The sequence below is a fragment of the Vombatus ursinus genome, unplaced genomic scaffold (genome assembly GCF_900497805.2).
Source record: "Vombatus ursinus unplaced genomic scaffold, bare-nosed wombat genome assembly UNPS02014863.1, whole genome shotgun sequence".
Taxonomy (NCBI): domain Eukaryota; kingdom Metazoa; phylum Chordata; class Mammalia; order Diprotodontia; family Vombatidae; genus Vombatus; species Vombatus ursinus.
In genome coordinates this window covers 21,105,514-21,128,899 of record NW_020954641.1, presented here as the reverse complement: position 1 = coordinate 21,128,899, position 23,386 = coordinate 21,105,514, and the positions used below count along the sequence as shown (strand labels likewise).

The following is a 23,386-nucleotide window of genomic DNA, read 5'->3' as shown; positions in this document are numbered from 1 at the left end:
AGAGAGAGAGAGAGAGAGAGAGAGAGAGAGAGAGAGAGAGAGAGAGAATGTTCCTTTATGTTGGGTCCTAAAAGGTAGAAGGTTTAGCTGATTATATATATGAGTCTTATTTAGGGATATAAATGTTCTAGATAAATTATAGATTCACATAGTTTATTTTGTCCCTTGCCTGAGTTGTATTATAAATTACATGTTTGTTTTTATGATAATTAAATCCCATATTACATGTATCTGGAAGCTCACAATTCTGCAAGGTATCATAATTTGATCCCACCCTGAGAAGCATTTGGCAAAATGTTTACTTTAGTGTCCCATTAACCCATTATTCCCCTTGTAATCTGTTGATGGAATTGTTTCCCTTTGAACAAATTTTAATAGGAATGGGGTTCCTATTACCACAGAATAAAAGATTTGAAAGGGTACTTAGAGATCATCTAGTCCAGCCTCTCATTTTATAAAAGGAGAACATTGAAACCTAGAGAAAGAAAACAGCTTTTTCAAGGTCACACAGGTGGTCAGCAGGATATTTTTATGTGTTTCCAGATCTGTGATTTCATTGGTGTTGATGCTGAGTAGCAGCTTGCAACTGATCCGTAAATTGTAGTTTTAGAGACTCTCCTGGGGGACTGAAAGGTTATACTAGAGAAGACTTGAATCCAGGTCTTGTTAGTTCCAAGGTTGGCCCTTAATCCATTAGATCTCTCTGCTTATCTATATGCAGGCCAATATAGCGCCTTGCAGTTGCCGATCGATTCAGTTGATTCAAAACACTTCAAAGGCAGGGATGGCGGCTTTTAATTTTTCAGTTATTTCCCCGCAAAGGCAAAGATAGGTGCCAGCATATTGTGGTTGCTCAGTAAGTGTTACTGTTACTAGCATGACCTAGAAATTTCAGTGCTCCTTCAGCCTTACTGCCAACATGTTGGAGTACTAATGATTCACTTCTCATCTGTCCTTTTTGTGTCACCCTATGCAAGGTGTGTGTGTGGGCTGTACCAGTGTTTAAATGGGTCATCGGTAGGAGTCATTGGAAACAGTGTCTATTTTCTGATACCCAGTGGCTCACTGGGAGAGCTTATGGCATCATCCCTGGCATGCCAAGGCCATTACTTCTCCAGACTGACTCTGTGAGCCCGGAGACAAAGCAGGACTCTGGTGTAGGTCCTTATCTCCCTCGGATACCCAAAATGAACCTAGATTGATTACGTTTTCTGTTTACTTTTATGCATTCATGTTATTTTCTCTAATTGAATGCAAGCATCACTGGCCCACGTGCTGTTTCTCACACACAATATTCCATGTCCTGACTTCATGCATTTGCAGTGGCTCTCTCTCATGTCTGCATTGCTCTTCTGCCCTTGCTTCTGATGCCTATCTTCTCTGGCTTCCTTTAATTGTTGTTTGTCAGTCGTGTCTGACTCTTCATGACTCCCTTTGGGGTTTTCTTGGCAAAGATACTGGGGTGGTTAGCCATTTCCTTTTCCAGCTCATTTTAGAGATGAGGAAACTGAGGCAACCAGGATTAAGTGACTTGCCCAGGATCACAGTTAGTAAGTGTGTGAGGCCAGATTTGAACTTGGGGAGATGAATCTTCCTGACTCCAGGCCTGGCTCTCTATACACTGTGCCACCTAGAGGCCGGTTTCCTTCAGAGCCAAGCTCAAATCCTACCTTCTTCAGGAGGCTTTTCCCATTCTCACCTGTTGTTATTCCCTTCCCTCTGACATTATCTTCCAATTGCTCTCTCTATATCTTGTTTATAGCCAGTTGTTTGAATGTCGTCTCCCCATTAGACTGTGTGCTCCTTGAGATAAAGGTCTGTGATTTTTTTTGACCTTTCTTTGTCTCTCCTGTGCTTAGCACAGTGCCTGGAACATAGGAAGTGATTAGTAAGTGCTTGGTGAAGGACTGACTCAAATTAAGGTTTTCTGCTTCCAAGATCACTGCTGTTATGTACAATATTAAACTGTCTGTCTTTGTTTCTTTCAGTGTCAAGTACAGTGTTTTCCTTCATGAACACTTGTTGAACGAATGATAAATGTAGTCAGGTAGATCTGAGTTTGAATACTGCCACAGACACTACATGACTGTGGCCAAGTCACTTAACCTTTGTTGGTCTCAGTTTCCCATCTGTAAAATGGGTCTACTAATAACATCACCTACCTCACAGGGTAATTGTGAGGATAACCATGATACTACATGTAAATAGTGAATCTTAAAGAACTACATACTTGTTAAACTATTACTATTACTACTATTGTTATTATTACTATAATTACTTCTCAGAGGATGAAGGCAACTTTGGAGATGGTCTCAATAGTTTGTCTACAATTGATTTGAATGTGGGTAAGCTCAAAGACAGATTACTTTTGAGACAGACTAATCAGAGAGCATTCCAGGCTCTTTGGGAAAACATTTTGGGTCGAAGAGTTCTGACACCAGTAACTCTCTCCACCCCTCCAACTCTTTTTTTCCCTCTAAGGTTGACTCACACTTTTAAAGATGTCTTCCTCTTCCTCCAGGTATCACCTGGAGGAAAATTATCATTGCAAATGAAATTTCCATTTCAAGCAGAGAAGGCAAACATAAACACTATTACTGGATGAGGCACTTATCAAGCTGCAAATTACTTTTTTTTTCAAAAGCATAATATTAAAATCAAAAATTTTTTCTGAGATTATTTTCATCTTGAAACTTCATTGTGGTTTAATCTAATCACAGAATAATCCATGCATCTGATGGGAATACAAATGACTATTCCATAGGTATGGGGGCAGGGAGCTTAGACCTTTTTCTTATGGAGAGTTATCTGTACTTGTTATTGGAAAGTTTCTTGGTAGACAGGAAACCAAACAGGAACATCTACCCAGTCTGGCCCCAGGCCAAATTGTGACATGGTTCTTGTTTATTCCTAGTACCCATCTAGCACTCAAACTTTTTTTTTGTCTTCTCATGATACCACAGAGGTAAGGAACCTTGGCATCTGTCCAGTCCAATTTCCTTATTTTATAGATTTCTGAGGAAACTAGGGTCCAGAGAAGTTAAATAACTTGCTTGAGGTCATACAAACAGAAAACAGAAGAGCTCAGGTTCAAACCCATGTCCTTTAACTTCCAATTCAGTGCTCTGTCTACTCTATCATTTTCCAGGTGCCTATGTCCTCTTGCTGCAGTCTGGCCACCCAGGACCAGTCTCCTATCAGTGTTCTATCTTGTTTTACATTCCCTCCCTTCCATCAAAACTTACCTGTTCTGGGTTGCCATTTCCTAGGTCCCATCTCTCTTGGGACTAATTTGGGAAAATAATCTGAACTGAGTTACTGGGTGTTTTCCTTCTTCTACATTTACATTTTAGTATGCATGATGCCTGAGCAAGCACATATTTACATTTTAACAAGGGTGTTAAGTTAAGTGCTTCAACTCATGGGATTTAGTAACCTGGGCATTTCAAGATCAAAGAGGAAGGAAGCTGGAGGATTGTATAATGGAAAGAGCATTAGTAAGGGGATCAGGAAATTGGAGTTTTAGTCCTATCTGTGCCACAAATTAGATGAGTTAATGACCTTGGGAAGGTCATTTCATATTTCTAGGCTGTGATGTCTCCATTTACAAAGAGTGGATATTGAACTCAATGATCTCTTCTAAGGCTCAAAGGTCTCTTCTAGTCCTTTCCATTGTTGACATTCTCTATTCCAAGGTCCCTTCCAACTTTAATATTCTGTTCTCTAAGGCCCTTTCCAGTTCTGACATTCTATGTTTTAAGGACTTTTCCATTTAGAAGAGAATTTTTAAAAGATATTTGGGAGGTAGGGATCATCCTTCTTATTGCCCCTCAAATCCCACCATGCTGCTTACTCTCCTCTTTCCTAAGGTGGGCTCTGGACTTGGAAACCAGGTTCCTGGTCTGGACGCACCTGACTCTCTGTATTAAGGGTATAAACGATGTCTGTCTGGTCCAAGAGTTTACAGGCATATGCAATATTGATGGCTGTTTCCTGCTTGTCTCCTGTCAAGACCCAGATCTGGATCCCTGCCTCTTGCAATGCAGCAATGGTGTCTGGCACACCTTCTTGTAGTCGATCTTCAATCCCAGTTGCTCCTGGGGAAGAGAAGAGATAAGCTGGGTCACCTATTGGGGAAAAGAGCCAGGGATTTAATTCTTTAGGCATAATCATCCTGTTGAAATTGGCCCTCTTAAATTGAAGACCCGCAGCAGAACTGATGCTGCATTTAGGTTGGAGATAATGTGGCTGAAAGGGGGATACTAATTAGGCTGGCAGATTCCTTATATTTTTTGTATTATCTTAAGCTCAGCATCAATCCTTAGTGAATATACAACAGAATATTGAACAGTGGCTAAACAATTCAACAATCAAACAAAATCTGCATTTAAATTGAGGCTTTTTTTTTTAGACCAAAGACTTGGCTACTCATTTCACTCACTGCCCAAGCAGAGCATTTCATTCTTTTTAATAATCCAAAATGACAACTCATTGGCAAAGGAGTGATGCTAGAAGCATGCTAAACAGATAATTTCCTACTGCAGGACCTTACATGAATGCAATAATAGCATAAGAATGCAGTTTTACAGTGCGGCTATTTAATGGAGTGAAAGTCTCTCTGTGACAAGTGGAAATCTTTTCCTAGCCTCGGTTCTCTTCCAGCTACCTTGAGGGAGGAAAAAATGATTTCTTTGAGGAAATGTGTTTGCTTTGGATAGCCAGCCCAAATGCAGAAGTAAACAACCATGTGAAAAATTACAGTTCTTGCCTCATTTTTTCCTCCAGGGATCAGGCAGGAGTGAGACTTTGAAGATGATATAGATCAAAGTAGGAGGTAGATGGAGGAAGGGGGAAAAGGACATTTATTTGTGTGAAGAAGAAAATGAAACTTTTTCTCCAGGGAGACTGAAAGATCTTTCATAGCTAGATAAATTGACAGGTTCTGACAAGCTGTATTATCCCTTCTTCAGTCCTAGTTTATGAGGACTTCTCACTAGTTGGCCTAGAAAACATCCCTTCTGAGCTATTCCAGAGTCTAGTACTGAAAAATTAGGAAATCTTATTGAAAGGGGTATATAGGATCTGGTGCTGTGAAAGAGGCCACCAGAGCAGAGTCATAACTAGGAAGCATTGTGCTCAGGGCAAGTAGCACAAAGGGCTGCCTCACTTGGAGGGGTGGGGACTGAACAGAAAAAAAGTCTCTAGAACCACAGGGTAGGTTTGCTTCTGGGGAGGCTTCTCCAGGGCAGAGCAGGGCAAGGCAGGGCAGAGGAAAGCATTCATGCCAATATACCATCTACTAGCTTCTTATTTTAATTTTTATTCTTGCTTATTAGGTGCTAAGCTTTATTATTTCAGCATAGCTAAAGGACGTGATGTGCTATTAAGGCAACCTCTTAATCTGGCACCATTAAGTCAAGAAGCTTTATTGAATGCCTACTATGTGCAAGGCACTGTACTAAGCACTGGGGATACAAATAAAGTTAAAAAAATCCCTGCTTCAAGGAATTGAATGTCTAATGGAGGAGACAACATTCAGACAACTATGTACAAACATGACGTATACAGGGTTTAAGTTAGAGATAATCTCAAAAGGAAGGAGGGAGGTCTAGGAAAGGTTTCTTTTAGAGAGTGGGACTTTAGCTAGGACTTGAAGGAGGTAAAGAGGAGGAAGGATATTTCCAGGTATGGGGGAACAGGCAGTGAAAATGATCAGAGTGTGCAGATTGGATGTTTTATGTGAATAACAGATAGGGGGCCAGTGTCACTAAGTTGCAGAGTACATGGAGGGATGGTGGTATAAGTAGACTGGAAAGGTAGGAAAGGGTTAGGTTAATAAGGGTTTAAAATGCCAAACAGAGGACTTTATAATTGATCTTGGAGGCAATAGGGAGCTACTGGAGTGGACTGAACAGAGGGGTGACATGGTCAGATCTGAGCTTTAGGAAGAAAATTTGACAGCTGAGTGGAGAAAGACTTGAGATAAGGAGACCAACCAGTAAACTATTCCTACAAGTCCAGGTGTGAGGTGGGCCTGTACCAGGGTGGTGGCAGCATCCAAGGAGAGAAGGAGGTATATATACAGGAGATGTTTTGAAGGCTAAAAATCCACAGGATTTGGCAGCTGATTAGAAGAGGGGCGAGGTGAGAGAATGAGGAGTCAAAGATGACACAGGTTGTGAGCCTGGGTGTCTGGGAGGATGGTACTGCCCTCAAAAGTAATAGAGGAATTAGGAAGAGAGGAGGGTTTTTTTTTTGAATAGAAGATAATGAATTCAGTTTTTTATGTGATCAGTTCAAGATATCTATGAGACATCCAGGTTGAGATGTCCAATAGGCAGTTGGAAAAGGAGAGAGTTTAGGGCTGGACAAATGAGTCTGAGAATCATCAGTAGAATTCATGGGAACCAGTCAGGTCACCAAGTGAAATAGTATAGAAGGAGAAGAGAAGAGGGCCCAGTAAAAAGTCTTAAGGAATACCCACAGTTACTGGTTAGTGAGCATGACATGGATGAAATCCAGCAAAGGATACTGGGAAAGAACTATACCACAGAAATGAGGAGAGTTAAGGGACAATTGCTTTCAGGGGTGAATGGATGAAGTGAGGCTTTTTTTTTTGAGGATGGGGAAGGCATGGGTATGTTAATAGGCAGTAGGGAAGCAGCTAGTAGACTGGGAGATTTTGAAGTGAGAGAGTGGGGATGAGAGATGGGATAGTCTGCTGGAGGAGATGGTTTGGGATGAGATGGGATCACTAATGCATATAAAGGGGTTTGCCTTGGCAAGGAGAAGGGCCACTTCTTGTAAAACATGAGTAAAGGAGGAAAAAGTGGCAGAAGGAATTTGAGTGGTGTAAAAGGAGGAAAGGAGAAGGAATGCTCTGTGAATGGCCTTCAATGTTTTGCAAAGTTCTCAGTTGAGATAATAGGGGTAGGAAGAGGCAGGGGAGATTTGGGGAGGGATGAAAAGGTTTGGAAGAGTTGCTGTGTAAATGGGATGAAGTCAATTAGGGGGGCATAAGAGGATTGCCTTGCTGTAGTGTAACACACATTTGTAGTGGACTCAGTAAGGTTTCATGATTTTCTCCAACTTCATTCAGAAGTATGTGAGTAGGATTGAAGGCAGTGGATAATGGAAATAATCCAAAGCTGAGGCTTTGCAGGGTAAGATAGGATAAGGGGTAAGGGACTCAAGAGATGAAACTGGGTAGAGCTGAATGTTTCATCAAGGAGTCAAGATAGGGAAAGAAGGAGAGTGTAGCCAATGTAGAGGTAATGGCCTGGGAAAGAACTATGGGGTCAAAGGATTGGAGGTCAAGGTTAGACTGAAAAGCTGGTTTTATTGCTGTAAGGCAGGCAAGATGTAGAATGGCAACAGACTGTGATAAAGGATAAGATAAAAGAATGTTAGTGTTATGAACATGGATCAGGAATTGTTAGATGGCTTATACTTATAACTTTGAGACCTTGTGTGTGAAACTGTCAGAAAATTCTCTGGGCATACTCTTTGAGGCAGTTGTGCCTCATTCAAAGGCTCGTTGATTTCACTTTTTTTTCCCCAACTTTTGTTGATAAATCTTACAATGATTTTACATTCTCAAGGTGGTTTTTTTCAAGCAAGCTTTTTTTTTTCACCTGATTTCAACCATGCATCATGAGGTAAAGTAGGACACTTAACAACTTTCCCTGGATTACAAAGGAAAAAACTCATACCTGAAAAGGTTAAGATCATATAACTTAATGATAAAGCTCCTGGCTGAATCTCTCTAGTCTTTTAGACCACATAGACATCGATCCTGTCTCTGGTAAAATGGGAGCTCATGGACAACAGGAACAATTTCATTTTAGTCTTCATCCTTAATGCCTACCAGTGCCTGGTACATAGTCAGAGATGCTTATTAATTGATTCCTAGAGAAAAAGAGCAGGTGTGACCTACTCTGACTTATCTTTAACACTCTATTTAGTGTTAGGGACATTAAAGAAATGCTGAAGAAGCTTTGGGTCCTAAACAACTGGAAATACTTGCCTTGCATTTTATGATTTCTCTTTATTTACTGTCCTTGATGTTGTGGCAGTCTGGAAACTGGAACTCTAGTTCTGACTTTGCCACTGGCCTCTCTGGCGTCTTTCAAGGCCTAACAATCCTACCTCCTCCAAGAAGCCTTCCCTAACCCCTCTTAATTCTAATGCCTTCCCTCTGCTAGTTATTTCCTATTTATCCTGTATATAGCTTGCTTAGAATATATCTGCACGTTGTTTCCCCCATTAGACTGTAAGCTCCTTGAGGGCAAGGGCTGTCTTTTGCCTCTTCTTGCCAGCACAGTACCTGGCACATAGTAAACACTTAAAAATGTTTCTTGAATGAATGAACATTATCTATGGACATTGGAGAAATCAATTCATTTCTTTGGGCTTCAGGTTCTTAATGTGTGACATAAGGAAGTTGGATGACATGACTTCTACAGTCCCAGCTTCAACATTTTGGGTTTAAAATCCCTTCCAGCTCTGGCATTCATTGTTTAAAGGTCCCTCTCAGCTATGATCTTTTAGGTTCCAAAGTCCCTTCTAGCACTAACATTCTATTTTCTAAGGTCTTTTCTAGTGCTGTCTATTATTCTGTGAGTCCATAGAGACTCAGTTCAAGATAGGAAATAGATTGAGCTTTGAAGAATAGGTGGACAGGATCCAAGGTAGGCTGGCTACATGAGTTATATAATATTCCCAGAGGGAATTCCTCAGAAAGCAAAGAGAGCAGAACTTGGATTGCTATTTGAGGTATTTCATTTGTGCCAAAGATTTGCAAAGGTCTCCTGGGGATGAGTTTTCAATTTATATCTATTTAAAGTCTTGGTGCTATCGGAGTCAAGAAGTTTCTTTACAACCACAATATTTCTCTTTTCTCATCTGATAATGACTTATTTTTAGTTACCCAGTAAGGTGAGTTGAGTCTCTAGATGTTGGGCTGTCTCCATTAGTAGCTCATCTTGGTTGTCAAGGGATGCTTCAGCCTCACGGCGGAAATTGGCCCACCTCTGGAAGTCCTCTTCTTTTAAGACCTACGGGGCAGATAAGGAAGTTGTTTCCAAACTCCATTTTATTGCAACAGATCCTGAGCTGGACTGGGCTTGTGTGCTACGACTTCTCATGTTCACATTTAAGCTTCATTGCAAAGTCAGGTGAAGACTTCTCTGACCTTCACATCCTAACTCCTGCAAGAGGACTTTCCTGATCTCTTCCACTGCTACTGTCTTCCCTCTCCGGTCATCTCCAATTTAGCCTGTATATATCTTGTATATACATAGTTGTTTGCATGTTGTCTCCCCCATTAGAATGTAAGCTCCTCGAGCTGTTTATTCCTGTCTCTGTATCTCTAGCACTTAGTACAGTCTCTTGAAAATAGTAAGGGTTTAATAAATACTTGTTAACTGTTAATTTTACCCCCTCAGACAACCTTTCCTACCAGTGGGATTTGACCTCTTCCTCCCCAGAATTACTATCTAACTTTGTATCTCTTTTTTGGCACTTGCTATATTCAGCCTTGGACAGCTAGGTGGTGCAGTGGACACAGTGCTGGGCCTGGAGTCAGGAAGACTCATTATCCTGGGTTCAAATCTGGCCTTAGACACTTACTAGCTGTGTGACCCTAGGTAAGTCACGTGATCCGATTTGCCTCAGTTTCCTCATCTGTAAAATGAGCTGGAGTAGAAAATGGCAAACCACTCCAGTATCTTTGCCAAGAAAACCCCAAATGGGGTCACGAAGAGTCAGACATGACTCAAAAGCAACTGAAGAATAACACATTCAGCCTTGTGGCATAATTATTTGTGTGTTTATTGTATTCTTCCCCCACCAGCCTTACACTCCCTGTCTGGCCTAGGCTATAAACTCCTCAAGGGCAGGGACAATGCCTTATTTAACTTTGTTGCTGCAATGTCTGGCACAGAGGAAAGAACTTTAATGAATATTTGGTGAATGAATGAATAATGAAATGATTGATTAATTAATTCTGTTCCCCAGGAACTAAGGAAGTAAGGTGTCTATTCTGTGAGCAGAGTACCAAGGATGATTCTTTAACAGACTCATTCATCTTCATAGATTGTCTCGAAGCCTCTAGATCTAAAAAATGACTTCCTCTGAGCTGAGCACCACATCAGTTATTTATTCAATAAGTTTGATCAATAAGTACATTTTGAGTGTTTATTGTGTCCTCAACACAGTGCTAAGCACTGTGGGGGATACAGAAATCAAAGACCTAGGTCCTGGGACTTGAGCTAGGCCTTGTAGAGGGAAGAGGGGTTTCAAAAGATTGAATAGTCAATGGAAAAGTAGTTCAACCCTTTTTGAGCACCCCAAATAAAGAACAGCTGCAGGAACACCAAAATCCTTTACCATTATGTTGTCTTAGTAATGTTACAAGACCAACGAGCAGAAATATTCTTCCTACCCTCTTGGCGATGCAGAGTGTTCGTAGCCCATCTCTTGCGTAGAAGTCAAGGTGTTTCTGGGTCTTGGCCCGGATTTTTCTTAGCTTCTTCTCTGCAACAGGGTCTATTGCCATCAAACAGTGATTCCCAATATATGGTCAACTGCAGATTTTGGGAAAAGTCTCACCTCCCCAATTCAGACTTTGCAAGGATCATTGCAAACCTTTCCAGCTAAAGAATTCCATCAACTTCCCACTCTCTGGAAAATGTTACATCTCTGAACCACCAGGACGTCCTAGTAGATGTCCTTCTAGGTCCTTACCTCTCCTGGATGCTGCCCCTCTGATGTGATAGCATGGACTAAGCTTGACAATTGTCTTAAGCAAAGGGTTAAGAATTAACATTCACTCCCTTCTCATCCTGAGCCACAGCTGACTATGCAGAGGAAAATGGGGCTGCCTCAATAATTCTAAATCTTATCTGGAATCTGCTATCCTAGGAGAAAATCAGTCCCATACCTGTCTACTTCTTGTTAGTAATAAAGACAGTGGCTGCATCATAATTAATGCTGTCTCATATTAGACTCTAATATCAAGGGACTTTGAAGTACTTTGTTGGTTTCGAGAGTTTATGCAAATCTTTCTGAAGGAAGAAATGAGAAGAGGATTATTTCCATTTTATTGGTGAGGAGACCAAGGCCCAAGGAAAGGGATAATCCAAAGGTTTTCTGAGTGAGGAACAGAATCCTGGCAGCATGATATAATGGGCTTATAATTAGGAAGCCAAGATTCTGGCTCTTTTGCTAACTAGCTGTGTGACCTTTATAAATTTGTTGAACTTGGGCCCCAAATGAAGGGATTAGATTTCATGACCTCCAAAGGCCCTTTCATTCCTACAAAATCATCATAATCTCTGCCTTCTAGCAGAGGGGTAACATGTCATCATGGAAAGAACACTACTAAGCTTAGTGTCAGCAGACTAAGTTCAAATATTGATTCTGATACTTGCTAGCTACGTCACCATGATCAGCCTATTTCATATCATTGGGCTTCTTTTTACTCGTCTGTAAAATGGGGATAATAATCCTCACACTATCTCTGTTATCTGTTGTATGTGGTTCATTCTGATCCTCAACCTAGTGGGGTTCTTTTGGTCTTCCAGTTCTTTAATAGCATGTGACCCATCAATAATCAGTATCAGTTCATTAGTTCCCATCAGTGATTAGTTTACCTTTGGCAGGGTTTTCTAGCAGGTCCATTATGACTGAGTCAGCTCCCTTAGTATAGACAATGATCTCACCAGTCAAGGGGTGCCTTACAATCACTGACATCCTCTTCCTCACCGAGTCAAAACCCAGGGTGTAGAGGAGGTCAAAGGTGAGAAGCGTCCCCTGGGGCAGGCGCACAGTCACTTGCTCAGGGGTCCTGGATACCAAAGTGAAGTTGTAGGCCCGGGCAGCATGCACAAGGGCAGCTTCATCAGGGCTCTCGGCCTCATAGTAGAATTCTGGCTCTGGCATCACTGAGTCCAATACATCTTCCAAGGAGGGGCTTCTGGCCCCCAAGTTGTTGTGCCTGGTCATGACTTCTTCTTTGGAGCTGCTCTGGTAGCCAGCATCTGTTGAATATCCGCAGCTATGACTGGATGAGTCATCTTGCTCATCTGAATCTGCAGCTGTGGAGTTTGGCCCTAAACTTTCCCCAAGGTCAGGTGGAGTGGTGGAAGAGAAGGACTGGCTAAAACTGGAGAGTTTAAGCCTCTGGAACAGCTGGTGAAGCTTCTCCAGGGAAGCTCCTAGGGACTTCATCTGTGATGGGATGGTGACCTTGACATTGAGAGGAAAAGCAGAATGTTATTTCTGTGGGGAAAAATAATGAAATCACCCACAGGCAAGTCAAAGAATAAGGCAGATTAAAAAGGTCTCCTTTCTCCAAGTTCTAATTCTGCTGGACTCTTTGTTACTTAGAGGTTACTTTACCAGTAACTATATTAACCAGATCTCCTACTAGGTCAACTGATAGCATGACCACTATGTTGTGTGACCTCGACAAGTCACTTTCCCTCTCCCAACCTGAATTTTGTCACCTAGAAAATAAAGGAATTGACTTTTAAGATTCTCTAAGCACTAATGTTCTGTGATTCTCCATGCCCACAGGCAGATGGCCTCCCTCTTGGAAGATTTTTTAAAAATTATAATACAAATATGATGATCTTTTTTTTTACGACATTACTTACCCCAGTAAGTTATGTCACCTCTCTGCGTCTGTTCATTCACCTGTAAAATGGGTCTAGTTATAACTGCCTTACCTATCTCCCAGGGTTTTGTGAAGATCAAATGAGATAATACATGGGAAAATACTTCATGAATTATAAGATGTGGGAAAGTGTTCAAGGATGGGCTGGATAACCCTTAGACAAGAATGTTGTAGATCAGACATGTCAAACATATGGGCTGCATTACTGGCACAGCACTTCCTTCCACTATACCCTAAACCAGATTAAAATATAATTGGGAAATATTTAACAAACTAAGTAAAAATACAATGGAACATAGATGATACGGTTTTCTAAGTCAATACGCTGTCTGCAGGGATCCTTGTGAACAATGCCCCATTACTATTTGAGTTTGACACCACTGTTATAGATGATATTGACACTTCAGGAAAGGGTGGAATGAAATTATCTCAAAAATCCCTCCCAATCCTAAGCTCCCAAGATTTTAGAAAAGCATTTTATAAATGCTAAAGCATTTTGTAAATAATAAAGAGAAAGGTCATGGTTATAGTGCTCCTGGGTCCCTGGGCTCTCATAGCTGAGCTTTGTTTCCAAGCCATCCTTTCTTCTCTTTCTTCCCCGTTTCTGTACAAGCTCCCTGAGGGCAGGGATTATCTTTCTTGTCTGTGTATGCCACACATAGCATAGTGCCTGGCACACACTAAGCACTTAATAAATGCTTTCTCATTAAGTCATAAATATTTTTAATTCATTAATGGGATCAGTCTTCTAAGATTTATGCCTTTCTTTGTAGGTTGCCTTCCATGGGTTACCTAGCCAGTCTTTTCACAAAGTGAGCTAGAATTATAGAATTATCAGTTTTAGGGTTAGAAGGAACTCCAGATTGTGTCTATCCCACAGACATTTGGGGCCATAGGGTCATAAACTGAGAGCTGGAAGGGACCTCTGAGTCATCAAATCCACCACTTTCTTTTCCAGATGAAGAAACTGAGGCTGAGAGGGGTTAAATGACTAGTTAAAGGCAACATAGCTTGAACTCGGGTCTTCCTCACTCCAAACCCAGTACTGTGTCCATGGTACAACCAAGCTGCCTAATCAGAGAATATGAGAAATTGGAGGAAGAGAGATATGTTCTAGGCACTATGCTAAGCGCTTTTACAAATATTATCTCATTTGATCCTCCCAATAACCTTCTGAAGTAGGTGCTAATATTATCTCCAGTTTATAGTTGAGGAAAGTGAGGCAAACAGATTAAATGGCTTGCCCAGGGTCACACAGTAAATATCTGAGGCAGAATTTGAACTCTGGTTTTCTTGACTCCAGGCCCAGCTGTGCCACCAGGTGCCTCAAGTTTAGAGATCAACCCCTTCATTTTATACATGACTAAGCTGAGGGGAAGTGAGCTGTCTAGGTCACAAAGCTTAAAAGTAGAGCTAGGAGTAGACCCACATCTCCTGACTCCCAATCAGGTTTTTTTTTTAAAGCCCTCCCACACTCTTTCATGACACCTTACCCGCTGCCTGGGTTCTGTTGTTGTAGAGACCATGACAGAGTTGCAGATGGCTAGTGCAAGGAAGAAATCAGTGATGGAGGAGCCTGTGGAGAGGGAAGGTTTGGTGACCTTGTGGGCTGTCAGTGTTTCCAGTTTCAAGGTGGCACCTTTCACCTTTGTCAAGAGACCTTGATCTGGAGTCACATCCGTTTCCTGGGAGAAAAACATTTGAGTGAGAATTTTTTCAGTAAATGGACTACAGGGAAAGGCACTTACTGGTAAAGATTTTTGTACTACTAGGGAAAAGCAAGCATAGGATTGAGAATTAAAATCTTTCTCTAGAGGCATTCTGCCCCCAAAGCTCCCAAACTAGATGCCTGTTTTCACCATGATATATTCTTTCATTCTACAACTAATTTCTTAATGGTTCCCTATGCTAGGTATTAGGCCTACCCTGTTCCCACTTCCCCAATCATTGTGGATGAATCATGAAATTTTGAAGACAGAAGGGACCACAGTGATGATCTAGGCTGACCCCCTACCCCCAAAAGAATCCCAAAGCAACACAACTGATGAGTGGTCATCCGGCCTTTCCTTGAAAACCTCCTGGGAGAAGGAACCCACTACTCTCTCCCCCACTCCACTTGAAGGCAGCCCATTCTTTATTTGGAAGCTATATCTAGTGTCAGAGTACTTGTCCTCAAAAGCACCCACAGTGTTCAGGGCATTATGCTAAATGCTATCACAAAAACACTCCCCCTTAGGGCAGAGGAACAACTCAGAGAATTTTTAAGGAACAAACATGCACTGAACTGGGCCTCATTTTGTCATCCCAGCCCTCTGCTCCCTGAAGACATGTTGGCTCCCATGCAGAGCACAGCATTGCCAAAAAACACAAAAATATGTTTGTGTCTTCAATGATCCAAATGCCACTACTACTCTGACCCTATTCTCACCCTGGGGGAGGTGAAGCAACCAAGAGAGTACAGCCCCCCAGTCTAAAAAAAGACATGCCGGGGCAGCTAGGTGGTACAATGGATAGAGCTCTGGCCTTGGAGTCAGGAGGACCTGAATTCAAATCTGACCTCAAACACTTGACACTTACTAGTTGTGTGACCCTAGGCAAGTCACTTAACCCCACTGCCTAGCAAAAAACAAAAAACTAAACAAATTAAAAGGACATGCCCAGATACACTGTCTTTTCCCTCCCAAATTCATGATGAGCTGTAGCTGTTGCTAGACACTTTTTACATGCACCCTTGTATTATAATAATGTCTTCTCGCCTTCCTAACAAATATTTACAGTTTGAGAAAATGACCTTTGAGGACCCTTCCAGCTCTAAGATGCTCTAATTTGTTGAGTTTCTCCTTGTACCCTGAAAGATATTGAAAGGACCATAGGAAGGCCTGAGTGGTTCCTCTGTGGGGGATTTATGGAAAGACATGAACAAGAATTACACGAGATGAGAAGGCATGGAGGGGTTGGTACATCAGGGAAAGCAATGTTCACACGGATAAAATTATGACTCCATTGGAGTAGGGGATAGAGAACTGGCCCTGGGATCTGGAAGACCTGAGTTCAAATCTGACCTAAGATGCTAGTTGTGGGACCCCTGGATCATTTAACCTCTGTCTGCCTTAGTTGCCTTTTCTGTAAAATGGGGATAATAATAGCAACTACCTTTCAGGGTTATTGTGAGGATAAAATGAGATGATATTTGTAAAGTGATTTGCATATCTTAAAGCACTATGTAAATGTCATTTATTTATTTTAAACTGTATGGATTAAGGAATTATACTTTTAAAAATTTCAGACACTACCTATGTGATGCTGGACAAATCAATTAGCCTCTTTTATCCTCAGTTTCCTTATCAATAAAATGGGGGTAATACACCTTATGCAAAGGGTCGTCATGAAGATCAAATGAGAAAATGTAAGTAAAGTTCTTTAAAGCATATAAAGTGCTTAAAGCATTATATAAATGTTAACTATTATTATCACTTCTTTATTATCAATCAATAATCATTTAACCAAAGAGCACCTGTTAAGTACCTCCTCTGTGTCCCACACTCTGTTAGGCATTGGGAATATAAAGACAAAAGTGAAACAAGCCTGTCCTTGAGGAACTTGCACTCTATTGGCGGAGACAAGATGTACAGATATAAGCACACGGAAATCAAATATGAATACAAGATAAATGGGTTAGGGGGTTAGAGAAGTCAGGATCAATATAACCCCTTTCTGATGCCTTATCAAGGCATGGAGGGATCCTACGTACTTGACGTCTATGCCAGAGGAGCAAGATCTCTGAGATGGAAAGGCTCTGAATACGGTCTTGGCAATGGAGTTTTCTCCAAGGATAAGCTTTGCTAAATGCATAGAGGCTCATTTCTGAAAGGTTGCCTGTTTACTATTTCAGATGATTAAAAAAACATAGCAATATATGGAACCATCTATGAAGGTATAAAGAGGTTTAGGTGATAGCTATATAGAGGCCATCTAGTACAATCTATTCCTTTAACCTCCCTGAGCTTGTTTCCTGATGTATAAAAACAAATCATTCAAAGTCATACAGATAATGAGCAAGCATCAGAGGTAGCATTTGAACTCAGGTCCTCTGACTCCATAGCCAGTATGCTATGCCATGCTGCCTTGCATTTTAGGGATTGGCAGGCTAGTGGGATAAGTAATTTTGAACTCTGGAGCCTTCCAAGTGTTCCATATACTGACAGTCACCATACTCTGCCTTTTCCTAAGGTCAGCTGGCTTATTCCAATCATGTTCAGACAGCTACCGATATACCTAGCTAAACACATATTCTTTCCATTTTTGTTCTAAGATACAGGTTTAGTTACTATCATGGGGAGAAGACTCCAGTATGCGTAATGGAGGGGAGTCCTTGGAAAAACTGAGCCTGGAGGCACCCTATATTTAAATTCTTAGAGACTGGATCTCAAGGCCCTGGCCAGCAATTCTGCAGCACATATTCTCATGGCACCATGAAACTGCCTTGGACAACTTTCCAATGATATGAAGTAGTCTAACTGGACGACTCAGAGGCAAGAGTATGATAGGCAGACTGTAGAATGTGGAAAATGGAAATCATCATTATCATCAACGTAGATAATTTATAAACACTATATACCAGGCCCTGGGTCAACCCCTAGAGATAATAACACAAGCAAGTTAGGCAGTCTTCGCCCTCAAAGGTCCAACATTCTAATGGGGGAAGACTGACTCATAAAAGAAAGACTAGGAAGGATTACATATCTTCTTATCCTGGCATAGCTGGAAACTACTACGATGAGTACTACTGCTGATGTGACTACTAGTCTTGTTCATATGGAGTCTGCTTGTTACTGTGGAAGAAAAGGAATCAGAATTTGGTTTCCTTACTGAGTCCCAGGAAGCTTCAGAAGTCCTTGTCAGGGACTTTACAGCAAGGCAAGGAAAGAAGTAAAATACATACATAGGAGAAAAATCTTACAGAAAAGGGGTGGAAAATTTTGTACCAAAGGAATTCAGTATTTTTTCCTGGTCCTAATAAGAACATATCATAGCAAGATTTATTAACAGCACTGTCAGGTTTGAGGTAATGATTAATACAGATGGTTTGGCAACACAGGTGGCTGTATATCTAGGCTACCAATCCCTTCAATCCAAATTACTCTGTTTGGCATTTAAGTTCCTTCATAATCTGGCTCCAACCTATTTTTCCCGGCTGATTGCACATCATACACACTCACTCTATGTTCATGACAAACTGTAGGGCCTACTTTACTCAACATTTTGTCTCCTGTCTCCATCCTCTGTATCTGGAATACTCTCCCTCCTCATCTCTATCCTTTGGAATCTCTGGCTCCCTTTAAAGCTCTGTTCATATACTACCTCCTACCAGGGACATTTCCTAATTTTCTTCACTTGTTAGTGTCCTTTCCCTTCTTGCCTTCTCCAACTCCCCACTCCAACCAAAGACTTCCTATTTATTTTGTATTGATTTGCTTTGTCTGTGTTCCTGTTGGTTTTTCCCCAGTAGAACAAAAGTCAAGTTCTTGAGATAGGATTTACTTCATTTTTGTTCAACTCCCAGAACAGTGACTGGTATACAATAGGTACTTAATAAATGCTTTTTCAATTGGACCTGAAAGATTTTGGAGCATATCTAATTTAAAAAACACACACACACAGCAGTGAGGTTACAAAATTGGGAATACCCTTTGCTTCTCCTTTCTATTCCCTATGCTGTGGGGAAGCTCTGGGTGTCCCTGTGTTTTTCTGTGTGGATGGAGAGCAGGGGTAAGGAAGGGCAGACCACAGAAAAACCATCTAGCAAGGAGTAAGGCTGGGGCTGATATGCAAATTTTGTGGGCTGAATTTTTTTGGTCTGATTACAGAAAAGAATTTGCAAGACTGCCCATATTATACAAAGGATGTCTATTCAAAACAAGAAATTAAAAAAAAAAAGAAAAGAAAAACCTGAAGAGGCCTGGAAAAGGGCATTTTATTTTCTATGACAGCACTTGTAAATATTGGCCCAATACCTAGTCCCTCCTGGAAGCATCAGGGCTTCAGTTCCCAAAGGCATACGTGCCAACGAACAAGACAATTAGAAGACACCACCTGAAGTTTCCTTGCTCTCTAGAGGAGAAAAGGGAAGTTAAAAAGTAAAACTAAATGGGGAGGCTTGTCAGAACAAGAGATACCTGCTAAACAGCCAAGGAGCAAGGTCTCGAGAAAGCAGTAATTGCCACACTTGTGGCCTGCCAATTTTGAAAGACAAGCTGTGATGACCGAGTATACTCGAAGCAGGTAAAGGAGAAGGAATCAAAGGATCAGTGTCATTTATTGACTAAGACAAGGCTGGACTCTAGTATGGCGGGGAGGCAGACGGATCTGGATGGAAGAGAACAAGAAGCCTGATGTACCAGGTGGGTTCACTGCAATCATGATGATATCAGCAAAGACTCACTCTTCAACATCACCTTAAGGGTTTTATAGGGCACTTTCTTTGTGCTCCTTAAGGAGGCAAGTTTCCACAAGACTAGGATTGAAGGAGGAAAGGACAGCTAAAGTCCAAGGGACCCCCAAGAGAACCACTTAGAAGGCCCACACAATGAGACCTTGGCCCCCAACCTATTAATTCAAAATTCTGTTAGTACACTTAGGGGTATTTGTGCAATGTTCTCAGAGGCCTTGAAGGCTTCATATATTACATAAAACACTTAATTTGCATATCACAACACCTTCTTGAAGATCACCCTGAGCCTATCAAAAATTAAATTACTCATGGGGCTGTATTCTGTTTGTAGAAAAAAGGCCTCAACAGTCATTTTTACCTCTTTTTTTGGTAAATATCTAACATTTTCATTGTGCATTGGGCTTTTCAAAACACTTTCATATCCATTACCAGTCACACTGGTTGCTCTCTTACCATATTCTATCTCTTATCTCTGTATCTTTTCATAGACTGTCCTCCATGCCTGAAATGGCCTCTTTCCTCACCTCAGTCTTTGTGGAATTCCCAGCTTCCTTCAAAGATCAACTCAAGTACAACCTCCTATGTAAGGCCTGTCCCAATCGCCCCATTTGTTAATGTCTTCATCACTAAATTATTTTGCATTTACTTATCTGTGTATATGTTGTTTCCCCTAATAAACTGTATGCTCCTTGAGGGAAAGGGACTATTTCCTTTGTATCTCCTGAGCACAGCCCCTGGATTGGATCTGTGATTTCACTAGAACTTCCTCTACCAATGCAGATCTACACCTTTTCTGCAATATATAATCTTAGAGAGTTTATTGGGGCATAGAGAAATTAAGTGACTTGTTCGGGGCATACAATCAGCAAGTGGCAGTGGAAGGAATGAACCCAGGCCTCCCTGACTCCAAAGTCAGCTTGGCATATTGTAGGTGATTAATAAATGCCTGACAAATGAATGGACAAACACCCCTCCTGTAACCCTTGCAGGTACATAGGGTAGGTATTCTTCTTTCACTTTATAGATGAGGAACTTCCTAAGACCAGAAGAGCAATGTCCAATAAGCATCAGTAGAGGAAGCTTCCTCTTGGGGGAGCTCCTTCTGACAAAGCCAAAAAACAAACAAACAAACAAAAAAAAAACAGACCAAAACAAAACCAAAACAATGAATAAGCAGAGGAACAGAGAGGTTGAGAGCTTCCTTATGCCACCCAGCTGGATAGCAGAAGGTGCACCCCAATGAACAGGAGTACCCTAACTGCTTTTCTAGTTCTTTTCCTACTATTCCATCTTGTCCTTCAGGTATAAACATTAACCAAGTGACCACTGAATTTTGAGGGGGCTGGAGAACTATTATTTTGCAGGGAATATTTTATTAAACCCACTTGCCTGGCCAGCCAATTAGAGTTGAGTCTTGTGTGAGTCATTTATCAGTTCATTCCCTCTGCTTTGCCTTCCTGAAAGAACTTAGTTAGAACCTGTCATTCAAAACTGCCTGGAGGCCAGGCTGTGGTGGAGCAATTAAAACGTTCTCTGGAGCCTTGAGAAAGATGGTTGGTAACATATCCCTTGCCCTAGCAGTTCATAAATGCCTCAAATTAGAGTTGTGGCTTGTTATTAATTCCTACCCGGGTAGGAATAAATGGATGAGCTGTGAGAACGAAATGCTTTGGGGTAAAAAAGGCAGAGAAGTTTTATCTTCCTTTTCAGTGGAGAGTTCTCCCAGATACGTCGGAGACTGTAAAAGATAGTCAGGTGAGAATGGTCCAAAAGACATGGAGACAGACTTGAGCAGAGGGAGAGATGTGAGGAAACTGGTTAATGGCCCAGCAGCTGGGGGTTACAATAGACAGAGTGTTGGACTTAGGGTTTACAAGTCCAGAACTGAAATCTGATCTCAGACATTTACTAGTTGTGTGACCCTGGACAAATTACTCAACCACTCTCAGCCTCAGTTTCCTCATCTGTAAAATAGCACAAACCTCATAGAATTGTTGCAGGGCTCAAATGAGTTGATATTTATAAAGTATTTTGCAAACCTTAAAGAGCTCCTTGGCTAGAAGTGATCTCTCCCTCTACAGAACCCTCACAGGGCCTTGTTTATACTTCTTTTGTGTACTCTCATATTTTATTTTATATTGGAATTATTGTGTATGTCTAATCTTTGATACATGCTTGAAACATGTCTAATTTTTGACACATGGTACAAGAGAGTAGAGGATTTGGATTTGAATTCCAGCTGCCCTTTATTACCTATGTGACCTTGGGCAAGCCATAAGCTCTCTGGGGCCTCAGTTCCCTCATCTGTAAAATAAAGAAGTTGACTGAATGGTCTCTATGGCCCCTTCCAGATCTTAAAAACAAACAAACAAACAAGTGTGATTCCTTTCTAGACTAGTATAATCTGTGGAAGGCTCATGACAGATTTATTCTTCTCTATCTCTTCCTCAGTAGACTTTCGTGGGCACTTTAGTTCAATAGATGCTCAACAAAAATTCATTGGTTGACTAAATGAATGTTAGTGATAGTTTTTTATTTAATCACTATTGTGCTCATTAAGGTTGTACTAAGTATAAAATAGTTCGGGAGTCAATCAACTTTGTATTCACATAGAACAATTGGATAATCTGTAAACCAAAGGGTTCCAGCTGATACCCTTTTTCTTTAGTAGGGGTCAGAAAAGGCATTGCTGAGCTGTGTGGGTTGTCTTTGTGTTTTTCTTTTGCTCCAAAAAGCCAGAGGTTCTCTCAACTGAATAATATTTAGTATTGCTTTCTGCCGCTATAACAAGGAGGGTTTTGATTCAAAATTATATTCTTTCTCTTAATTTCCATTGGTAAAGCAGCAAGGTATTGGAGAAACTGTACTCTGTGAGTTAGGAGTTGACTTTGCCACTGCTTGGTGTGTGGCCTGCAGAGAGGCACTTCACTTTCCTGAGCCTCAGTTTCCTCATGTACTAAATGGGGATAACCCTTTTTCTATCCACCTTACAAAGGTGATAGGAAACTGAAATGTGACATAATGTATGTGAAAACATAAAGAGCAAAATTAATGTAACAAGTTATTATCACAGATACTTATAAGTAAGAGCATGGCTAAGTGGCTGGAGAGTTATGTAGGAATCAGGAAGATGTAGGTACAGGTCTTCCCTCTTAACACATCCTGGCTTTGTGACCTTGGGCAAGTCACTTAGTCTCTCATTGTCTCAGGTAACTCTCTAAAACAGAAGTTCTTAATTTTTTTTTTTTTTGCATCATGGACCTCTTTGGCATTCCAGTGAAACATGATTTCCTCAAAATGTTTTTAAAAGTACATAGGATAACAGAGAAAACCAATTACATCAAAATATAGTTATCAAAATATTTTAAAAAAAGGTTCATAGACTGAGATTAAGAATCACTGCTCAAGACTATATATTGCAGAAAATGTGTTGATGAGCATAGCTAAAGGGAGTTTCCTCAATGAGTGCCTCAATCTTAGTGCCTTCCCTTTGAGATTATCTCTGATTTATCCTGAAGATACATTGTTTGTACAGAATTGATTGCATGTTTTCTCCCCTATTAGACTGTGAGCTCCTTGAGAACAGGGCATCGGTTTTTTTTTTGCCTTTCTTTTCATCCCCAGACTTAGTACAGTGCCTGGCACATAGTGGGTACTTAATAAACGCTCGTGGACTTGACCATGAAATTTTTCCAATGCAATCAAAGGTTTGGTTCCAAACAAAACAAACATATGGGATATAAGCATCTAGGACCTCATAGAAAATAGTCCCAGCCCTGCTTTGTGTCCCCACTCACCTCTGCTTCTTAGAATCCCAATTTTCCTTCAAAGCTCGGCTCAGATGGCACCACCCACATGAAGCCTCCACCATCTATCTTGTATTTGCTTTGCATATATTTATATGTATACTTGTTCTTCCTTAGTAGAATATAAGTTCCTTGAGGGCAGGAACTGTTTAATTTCTGTGAAGCATGTTTAATAAATGCTTGTTCATTCAGTGAGGGAATAAATAAACAAAGAGCACTAGAGCAAAGGGGGATGTTAGAGCTGATCACATTCAACCCTCTTATTTTATAAGTGAGGAAAGTGAGATCTAGAGAAATAAAGTGACATGCCTAAGGTCACAAAGCAAGTTAATGGAAGAGCCAAATCTAGGACCCAAATCTCCCGACTCTCAGAACAATGCATTTTCTTTTGTAATAGAATCCATCCTTCCTTCCTTCCTTCCTTCCTTCCTTCCTTCCTTCCTTCCTTCC

At 41.0% G+C, this 23,386-nt stretch overlaps 1 protein-coding gene across 3 annotated transcripts in view; it reads right to left on the bottom strand.

The window, feature by feature from the left end:
* ATP10B (ATPase phospholipid transporting 10B (putative)) overlaps positions 1–23,386 on the bottom strand; it is a 334,760-nt gene that overhangs the window by 35,837 nt on the left and 275,537 nt on the right. For all 3 annotated transcript variants that reach the window (XM_027842047.1, XM_027842049.1, XM_027842048.1), the window contains 5 exons: positions 14,173–14,364; positions 11,655–12,249; positions 10,445–10,548; positions 8,930–9,056; positions 3,913–4,097 (listed from right to left, as the gene is read on the bottom strand). In XM_027842047.1, coding sequence (XP_027697848.1) covers positions 3,913–4,097; positions 8,930–9,056; positions 10,445–10,548; positions 11,655–12,249; positions 14,173–14,364 — 1,203 coding nt within the window. The remainder of the gene's footprint in view (positions 1–3,912; positions 4,098–8,929; positions 9,057–10,444; positions 10,549–11,654; positions 12,250–14,172; positions 14,365–23,386) is intronic.